Source organism: Brachypodium distachyon, chromosome 3 (assembly GCF_000005505.3).
Source record: "Brachypodium distachyon strain Bd21 chromosome 3, Brachypodium_distachyon_v3.0, whole genome shotgun sequence".
Lineage (NCBI taxonomy): Eukaryota > Viridiplantae > Streptophyta > Magnoliopsida > Poales > Poaceae > Brachypodium > Brachypodium distachyon.
In genome coordinates, this window is record NC_016133.3 from 22,810,653 (window position 1) to 22,819,612 (window position 8,960).

The window sequence follows — 8,960 nt, forward strand, 5'->3', positions numbered from 1 at the left end:
GACCGGTAGCTCTGATATCAGATTGTGAGCACCACTCGAAACTCACGAATAATCCGACTCCAGATCAAGGAAAACAACTCAAATTGATGAACTATTTGGTTCTAGATGTGCTGTTCCACCCATCCTCCCTCACGGCGAATTCCATTACAAGAGTAGATCAAACCTAGCCTAGCCTAGCCGGTCCGCCGAAAGCCAAGTTCTTCCTGGAAATTCTACTAGATAAAGGTAAAGGTTATAGGATCAATAGACCCATTCTGGGCCAAGCCTCGCTGGAAGTTGTTGTTGTTGTTTGGGGCTAAGTGTAGCGAGGCCCATCAGAGAAAGATTTGTACAGGTCCACCGGGTCGCTGACATCAAGTATGAATAAATAATATTTTAAATTGGAACACCTAGGCACGGGGCGTCCAGAGATCACAATGTGTTAGCTGAAAAGGTAAAGTAATCCTCTTTCCAATCCATAAACCATTTTTTATGGATCGGAACGAGTACATAGAATCAGAAAAAGATTGTTTGGGCTGCTTGCCAAGCTAAACAGATTCGCAAGATAATTACAACGGCTAATTTTATTGGGTCTTTGGTGAAGTAGCGGCACTAAGATGGCCAGGACGAGGGTGCCATAGCTCGGTGTCGTTGATGGCAGCGAGGCCAGTGGAGCTGGACGATGACGAAACAAAAAAGGGCAGAGGCTGCTGGAACTATTGGACCTCATGATTGTGTTCCTGGTTGATAGATCAGGAGGGTCAAATTCCACGGAACGATCATTGTCAGAAGTAAATCTACGAGCAGAGATTAGATTTTTGATAATATTAGGTGAGACAAGCACATTGTTTTTTGAGGGAAAGACAAGCACATTGATAAGATGGAAGGGACAATACGTAAGAAGGTGGAACTAGGAGAAGTAATGGAGAGACGAGCTCCATTGCCAACAACGATGCTATCAGTTAAATTTTGTGGACTAAATTTAAATTCATCTATACAACAAGTCATGTCTAAATACATTCAAATTTTGACAACTTGAGACATCTTTTGTTAGACGGAGGGAATAGAAGCATAAATCTTGGAGAGGTTATATGCATTGCCGATCATGTGGGATGTTGTAACCGTGTCCAAGTACCAGTCGCCGTTGTTGTTTCATAAAAAAATTCTTCAATTTCTCTTTCCTATCCCTAAAACTGGTTTTAGAAAATCTGCTAAAGATGCTCTTAGTATCACGGAAGAACTCAACTAAACAGGTCAGTTTCACCACACATGCTGAGCTTGACCCCTAAGACTGGTTTTAGAAAATCTGCTAAAGATGCTCTTAGCATCACGAAAACAGGTCATGGTTTCACCACACACATGCTGAGCTTGACCTTGACCTTTTCACATAGACACCCAGACGACCACTGCCACCTTGTTCGCTCTTTGCCCTGGCGAAACACCTCACTGGATAACTTTTGACTGTGACGTGCTTCAATTGCAATAGAGCATCGGACCCGTGAGCACTTGCCAGTTGCCACAACTATGACTCCCAGATACGATGCCAAAGAGAATGGTAATTAGTAGACTCCAGTCTAGTTAAAAACATGGTTATTCATCTCAGAATCCATACACTCTCGCTGATCCAAAGAGAGCAAGAAGAACTATAAGAGGATCTAATGCATTGTCTTGTGAACAACATGCAACAAATGAGCCGCTCCAGTTGTGTTAAAAACAATATCGTTTCTGCAATTCCAAATAGTCCTAACATAAAGCTAAAAGCCTAAAAACCAATTTTAGCTTTTGTTGTTTTATTAACCCCATTCAATCAATTCCCAAACAACGTGAACAAGGGAACAAGATAGGTACAATGAGTGAATGTTTCATCGTTATCACAAAAAACCAACAAAGTTTGCATCCATTCCAGTTTCTCCTAACAAGGTTGTCCTTAATAAGGAAGACCTTTCTATTCAGAAACTGCATGAAAATCTTTATCTTGAGTGGTATCTTGAGCTTCCACAGAAACTGCATGAAAATCTTTATCTTGAGTGGTATCTTGAGCTTCCACATGTACTTATGGAGAAATCTATTGCGTCCATTCAACATGTCCACATGCATAGATTAAACAAAAAGACACCTGAGGTGGTCAGCTTACATCTAAAAGAATGTGGCTCATCAAAAAGGTTTGTAGGACTAAATGTAGCCAAGCCGTCCACTTAGTGCCAGAATTCAGTCTGAAACCAATGTTAAGCTGAACCTCGGATAGAAAATGAGCAACATAAACGTCTTTCGCTGCACAATATCATATAAAGATGGATACTGTTAGGATAGAGGCATGTCACCAAGCCATGAACCTCCCAAAAACGAGTGCTCAACTATTGCCTAACACAAAGGATCCTTTTGAGAAAGAAAAAAAAATCATCTTTGACTTGCATAAGACCTTTCCAAAAGGGAGGTGATAAAGTTTTAGTCTGAAGATATTTGTTGTGCAGCAACTCCTGCCACACACCCTCGTGAAGAAGTTTAAACAACCATTTGCTGAGTAAACACTTATTACTAATATCCAATACTTCAACACCCAAGCCCCCCTGGTCTTTTGGTCAACAAATGATGTTCCATTTAGTCAGACGATATTTCTGTTTATGCTCATTACTTTGCCTGAAAAATCTAGATCTGTAGAAGTCAAGTCTTTTCCGTACCCCTTTGAGGAAAGACAACATAAACATCAGCATGTTAGTACGTACCCAATTAATAAGGACAAGTGACCCCGTACGATAGCAGCTTGCTTTTCAAACAACCTAGCTTCCTTTCGAAGTGTTCCTCCACGGATTTCCATTCTTTATGCGGAGAGTTCTAAAATGCATTGGGACGCCCAAATAGAGAAAAGGGAAGTAACCAGACTTGCACCCAAACAATTTCTTATACTGGTTTTCCTCTTCGCTGGCCTTTACAAATAGAAAATCTCACTCTTGTGAAAATTAATCTTTTGAGACCCAAAAGGTGCTCAAAGATGCACATGATAAGCTTCATATTGACAGCTTTCTCTAAGTTTTGTTGCATGAAGATAATCATGTCATCCGCCTATTGCAGGACGTAAAAGCCCCCAGCTAAATGAGGGACTAGGCCTCCAACCTGACCATCCTCCTTTGCCCTAGCAATGAGGATCGTCAGCATGTCCGCCACAATGTTAAACAACATTGGGGGCAATGGACAATGTTAAAAAAATAGATGAACTTGTTTAGTTTTGATCTAAATGCTAGAAGTGTTTTAGAAGGTGCTTCTTGCCTTGCTCATGATCTACACAAACCCCAATCGTTTTACTTCCTGAGATGCATTTCTTTACTTACTCACATTGGGTGCCTATTATCAATTAATCCCAATTATTTACTTCCTGTGCTGCACTCTTGTTCACATCGGCTGCCTATTAATTAACATAGATTTCTTGGTGTCATATTGACCAAAAGTTCCATTTCTCATGTAACTTGGTGATCAATTTGCCTAATTTCGATAAGAAATCCATTTTTACATAAATTTCTTATACTTTGATATGTGCAGTGCATGTTTTACTAAATTATGTATGCTGCAAATCGTTTCTACTAAAATATATCCAAATGAAATTTGTTCATGCCTAGAAATATGCAGGTAAAATTAGTATCCATTTCTTTCAGGTACCTGGGAGTAAGCCGTCAATTCCAGGGTTTTTTTATCTCATATTTTATCAGTTTTAGTTCAATCAATCTTTTTGCATATAGTAGTACTAGTATGTGCCAGCAATAATAAATTACGAGGAAGTAGAGACACCGAGTGAAGCAATTATGATAGATAGGTTAACATTCGCAATGTTGGAGAAGCTTGTGAGGCCTGCTACCTTAAAATTTGTGGTGTTACTTATGTGGAAAGCTAGATAAACCACAGGATATCAAATATCATCGCACTCCGTCAAATTGTACTTCGAGGAAGAATTTGGAACAGCCGACGTCATTTAGCTTCAACAAAGACAAAAGAGCAACATGACACAGGAGCCTAAGCTAACTGTGGAGCCAAGGGCGAGAAAGGAAGCATGGGAGGTACAAAGAAAACTTGACAGAAGAGACCATAGTTGCCGTGAACCAGGTCGAGGAGTGGGGTCACGGGTTGCTACCCCTCCAGGACGATGTGCAACAAGGGGTATATACCTCTTCAGGACGCTAATTGGAGACGTTTGTCACAAACCAAACGACTTTGGGTCGATGACCCCAATACAATACGATGGGTCGTGGGTAGTGAACCAAACCATTTTGGTTGATGACCCCCACATGATTCAACAGGATATGGTACGTGTCCTTGGTGAATTTGGGTCGATGACGCCGATATGTTACAATTTATATGTATTGTAGTAACTAGATTATAACATGCCATATAATAAGTTCACAACAGCGCAATCTAAATTTATAAGTTTACAACAGCACAATCTAAATTTATAAGTTTACAACAGCAGGATAATTATAAGTTCACAAGTGCAGACTTAAAGTTCTAAGTTCACAACCAAAATACTCAACAATAATTGATAACTCTGAGTCTGATTTATTATTTCATCTCATCAATCTCTAGCTTTTCTGACCTTCTAGAGAGAGTTACAGTTTAGATTACATACCATTCATTCTCTAGCTTTTGTGGCCTTCTGAATTTTTCTTGGTGGTCCTTTGTGAAGAGTTGGTTGTTGTTTATCAACAAAATCATTATCCAAATTCTTCCATAGCAACTCAAGTTTGAGGATTGATTCCTCAAGTATGTTATTGTGGGGGTCTATATCCCACTTGCGGTGAATACCTCATTTGTAGTTATCACAAAACATTTGACTGGAGAAGTATATTTGAGTGTATATGAACAAGCATATCCACCCTGTTGTGATTTAGCATGTTCCTTTTGACATTGTGAATACAAGAATATGTACTTCATGTTCTCTCAACTGAGGAACTGCTAATGAACCTTGACCCAGTCTCGATCGATCCCATTAGCAGTTCCTTAGCCGAGAGAACATGGAGTATATATTTTTATATTCACTCCCTTGACTCAGGTTCGATCGATCCCATTAGCAGTTCCTCAGCCGAGAGAACATACTTGAGGAATCAATCTTGTTTATATCCAACAAGTTGACTCAGAACACAACAGATAAGCTTCTTTATATCCACTCAAATATACGTTTCCACTCAAGATTTTGTGATAACTACAAAGAAGGTCCTCACTGCAAGTGGGATATAGATCCCGACAATAGCATACTTAGGGAATCAAGCCTCAAACACGAGAAATTGAGACGGAAGAAATTAGACAATGATTTTGTTGATGAACAACAAACTCTTGACAAAGGACCACCAAGAAAAATCCATGATACCATAAAAGCTAGTGTCGTGGTGGTGTCACGGCAGATGGCATAGGATGGCTTATGTTGGGGCCGATGGACGAAGGAGGAACCGGAGAAGGGAGGACGTGATTAGAACCACGCACAACACAAGAACACATATAGTTTTACCCAGGTTCGGAGCCCTCTTGATGAGGTAAAACTCCTACTCCTGCTTTGTAGTATTTCCCGAGATACCGAGGGCTACAATGGCGCTCCTTGAGCTGTTTCTTGAGGAGGAAGAAGAAGAAGGGGAAAACCCTAGATGACTAAGTGAAGGATCCCTCTCCCAGGAGGGGTGGTGCTCCTATTTATAGACCGCCGATGTCACACTGACATGTGGACCAAAAGCGAACCCTATCTTCTACGGGGCCCGCCGGGTACGCCCCATGGTTCCCTCCGGGTTGCACGGCAGGGGACAAAACAGCTTTACTTTTCGTAGCGTCAGGCGGCGCGCACTGTAGCCACGCGCCGGCCTTCGTCATCGGTCCTTCTTCGGCGCGTCACTGTGCAGTCGTCTGGCACCGCGACATGAGCAACGACTGTTTTCTCGTGATAAAGGGGGCACTGCTTTACTTTGCGCCATGTGCTCAGGATAAGACCGTTGACGCATCCCGGCATTGGCCGAGATCAGACTGCTTGTGCTTATCCTGCAATCGCATAAGACAAGATAGATATGCCGGCATACCCTTGGTATGCCGGCCTGTTATCAATTCGGCTTAAGGATGCCGGCGTAGTTGCCTGTGCCGGCTTTGCCCTCGTTATCTCGGCTAGTATGTGTCGTCATGACCCTACCCGGAGTCATCCCCCCAATAGCTAGAATATGAATTGTATGTAATCTAAATCATAACTCTTTGTCTTTCTATCGATCTTTTTGGTAAATCATTAACATATATATGATGTTTCATTGTAAGTAAAAAAACATGAATGAGAGTAATGTTTTTTTACTTACAATGAAACATCATATATATGTAATCTAAATCATAACTCTTTTTCTTTCTATCGATCTTTTTGGTAAATCATTAACATATATATGATGTTTCATTGTAAGTAAAAAAACATGAATGAGAGTAATCTAAATCATAACTTTTTGTCTTTCTATCGATCTTTTTGGTAAATCATTACCATATATATGATGTTTCATTGTAAGTAAAAAAACATGAATGAGAGTAATGAGATGAAAGAATAAATTGGAGTCATCAATCATCTCTTATTTGTTGGGTATTTTGGTTGTGAACATATATTTTCTTAGTCTGCGCATGTGAACTTATAAGTTTTTAGCCTGCAGTTGTGAAGTTATAAATTGAGATTGTGCAGTTGTAAACTTATATGGTTATGTCATAATTAAGTTACTACAATACTCGCCTTGTATCATACCAGCATCATCGACCCTTGGTTGATTGAAATTTTCAGTTCCTCAGTAAAACAGAAGTACAAATTTTTATCATGTTCTTTCTGAAACATAACTATAAGACCAGCCAGCCATATGAAGGGAAGCAAATAGTAATTCCACAAACCAATGTAGCACCAACAAACCCCCTTCGACTAACCCTGGGGACTAGCCTGGTCTTTTTTTTTGTTCTTATCTACTCAAATGGCAATCGACTGCCCTCAGAAAGAAAAATGTTGAACCTGTAGACTAGTAGTTAGCGCTGAAGAATCATAGTACCTTCTGAAATGAACTCAGGTAGTCATAATATCTCAGAAACCTGCATTGCAAGTTTACATGTATGAGCTTACTTTTAAGAGCTTATTACTGTATGACGGCAAAATGAACAGCAAGTAAAAGAGCATATTTACATGTATTGGCATCTCTGCAATGACAAAACCACTGGTTTCTTCTAGAGACTTGAGAAGGGCTACCTCGCCACCAACCACCATATTAATAATGATTCCATCTGCACTACCATAGTACATCAGCTAAAGAAATACTCATAAGAAGTAGGTCAATCGATATTTACCTGCAGCCAAGCATGCTGACATACGTCTTAAATAAGCTTCCTGAAAAATCCAGATGCAAACATCAGGAATGACAAAACGGTATAAAATTAGAATCCAGGGCACACGATGAAACAGCATGAATGCATAATACCACTAAAAGGTAAAATTTAATGTAAACAGCTCATGATGTTTGGGCCATAGAAAGTACTAATACCAAGATAAATATGTGGACTGGTCACCTTCTTTGTGGGTAATTCGTAGTTTATCAGCAAACGAGTCATAAGGGGAGCCTCTCCCATTGCTGCCAAAGGCAAACAAGCATCTGTTGCTACTGTAATGCTTAGCTTCGCAACCATGCTTTCAGGCTTGGGACTTGCAGAAATATCAGTATCTTTAGTCTGATTCCACTGCATTACTGCTTGACGGGACTTCTCAAGAATGGATGCCCGCTCGGGTTCAGCTTGATCACTATACTGTGTTTACAAATTTCACGGATTGGTATAAGTAGCTAACAAAAATTTGTTCATCAAAGGGGTCATAAACAATCAAAGAGAACTTGAAACGGCATTCATAGCTTCATATCAGGTGCAACAGAAAAGTAAGAGAACTTCAGACCTTGGGATATGGAACAACATTCGCAATAGTACGAGTCATAATTCCTAGATGCAGGGGCCAATCATCATATCAATAATTGAACAATTACTAGTGCAAAATGTGTATACCACAGAAGTAAGAATCCAACAATTGTCACTCAATGCAACCAGAAAGTGTCACAAAACTGAACATGTAAATTTGGAATAAAACTGAGCATACCAGCGGTGATAATGACACAAAGGGGAGGTTGGCAACAGCAGCACAGGTGGCATCGAGCTCATCCCGTGACGAAACACATATGGCGATTGGCAGTGCACCGCGGCGATCAGAGACAACGCCTAGGAGTTCCAGCAGTGTCCTCTGCATCATGAATAAAATCACAGGTTCACAAAAATCCGAATCTCTTTCAATTCGCTCGATCTGTGGCTGCTCAATTGGACCCAGTTATCATGTTACAGAAACCCAAAATGCATGGGACAAGGGAGGTGGATACGCACCATCTTGAATTGGAGGCGGTCAACGGCAAGGTAGAAGTGGCGGCCGGAGCTGCGGACAGTGAGGAGGGTGTCAAGAGGGTTGATTCGTGCGGAGAATACACATGTGGATACGAAGATCAATCCTGGAAATTCTCACCTGGATTGGAGGGGTGTCGTGGCTGGGGAGCTCGGAGACGACAGCGCATCGGAGAAATCGGCGGCGGCCGGTGACCTCATCGGTACCCAGAAAGCGAACCAAAGGAGGAGATGTCCCTGCGGCACTGTCGCAGAATGTCTTCTGCTTGCTTAGCGGGTCTGCACTCTGCACAATATCTAACCTAGAAGAGAAATAAGTTTTTTCTTTGAGGGGACGAAGAGAAACAAGTTTTTTCTTTGAGGGGACGAAGAGAAACAAGTAGCCTATGAGTTGAAGGCCTAGACCAACGTAAGGCCCATGGGTCTCGAGGCCTGACCAATACTGCTAGCTCTGTTTCCAGGAAGTCGTAACTTTGTATCAAACTTTTAAATTTTGACCAATTTCATAAAACAATCTCACATTAAATGAGTATGAAAGTACATATCATGTGGATTTAATAAAAACTAATTTAGAGTCA

The 8,960-nt window shown here is 40.9% G+C and overlaps 1 protein-coding gene and 1 non-coding gene across 5 annotated transcripts; both read right to left on the bottom strand.

Moving 5' to 3' along the window:
* Nucleotides 1-1,681: 1,681 nt before the first annotated feature.
* LOC100827185 (ATP-dependent RNA helicase eIF4A) lies at nucleotides 1,682-8,704 on the bottom strand. 4 transcript variants are annotated; one of them, XM_014901680.2, is made up of 8 exons: nucleotides 8,504-8,701; nucleotides 8,368-8,416; nucleotides 8,090-8,230; nucleotides 7,516-7,749; nucleotides 7,297-7,336; nucleotides 7,136-7,233; nucleotides 7,005-7,044; nucleotides 1,682-2,095 (listed from the first exon to the last, which is right to left on the bottom strand). In XM_014901680.2, the coding sequence occupies exons 1-7, from the start codon at nucleotides 8,581-8,583 to the stop codon at nucleotides 7,027-7,029; spliced, it is 660 nt and encodes a 219-aa protein (XP_014757166.1). In that variant the 5' UTR covers nucleotides 8,584-8,701; the 3' UTR covers nucleotides 1,682-2,095; nucleotides 7,005-7,026. The 4 variants fall into 4 exon arrangements, with proteins under 4 accessions (XP_014757166.1, XP_003573857.1, XP_014757165.1 ...); XM_003573809.4 differs by having other exon boundaries at nucleotides 1,682-2,044; nucleotides 8,504-8,699; XM_014901679.2 differs by lacking the exon at nucleotides 1,682-2,095 and adding an exon at nucleotides 2,102-2,250.
* On the bottom strand, nucleotides 4,945-5,067 carry MIR7754 (microRNA MIR7754). Its single transcript, NR_127042.1, has one exon. It is a non-coding gene; the product is annotated as a microRNA MIR7754 (primary transcript).
* Nucleotides 8,705-8,960: the final 256 nt, after the last annotated feature.

Bases quoted from the DNA above. Each gene is read 5' to 3' on its own strand.
- LOC100827185 (XM_014901680.2), bottom strand. From the start codon at position 8,583: ATGAGGTCACCGGCCGCCGCCGATTTCTCCGATGCGCTGTCGTCTCCG. The intron at 8,231-8,367 runs GTGCGTATCCAC...TTCATGATGCAG, and splicing joins ACCGCCTCCAATTCAAGATG to AGGACACTGCTGGAACTCCT. The intron at 7,337-7,515 runs GTGACCAGTCCA...TGGATTTTTCAG, and splicing joins ACGAATTACCCACAAAGAAG to GAAGCTTATTTAAGACGTAT.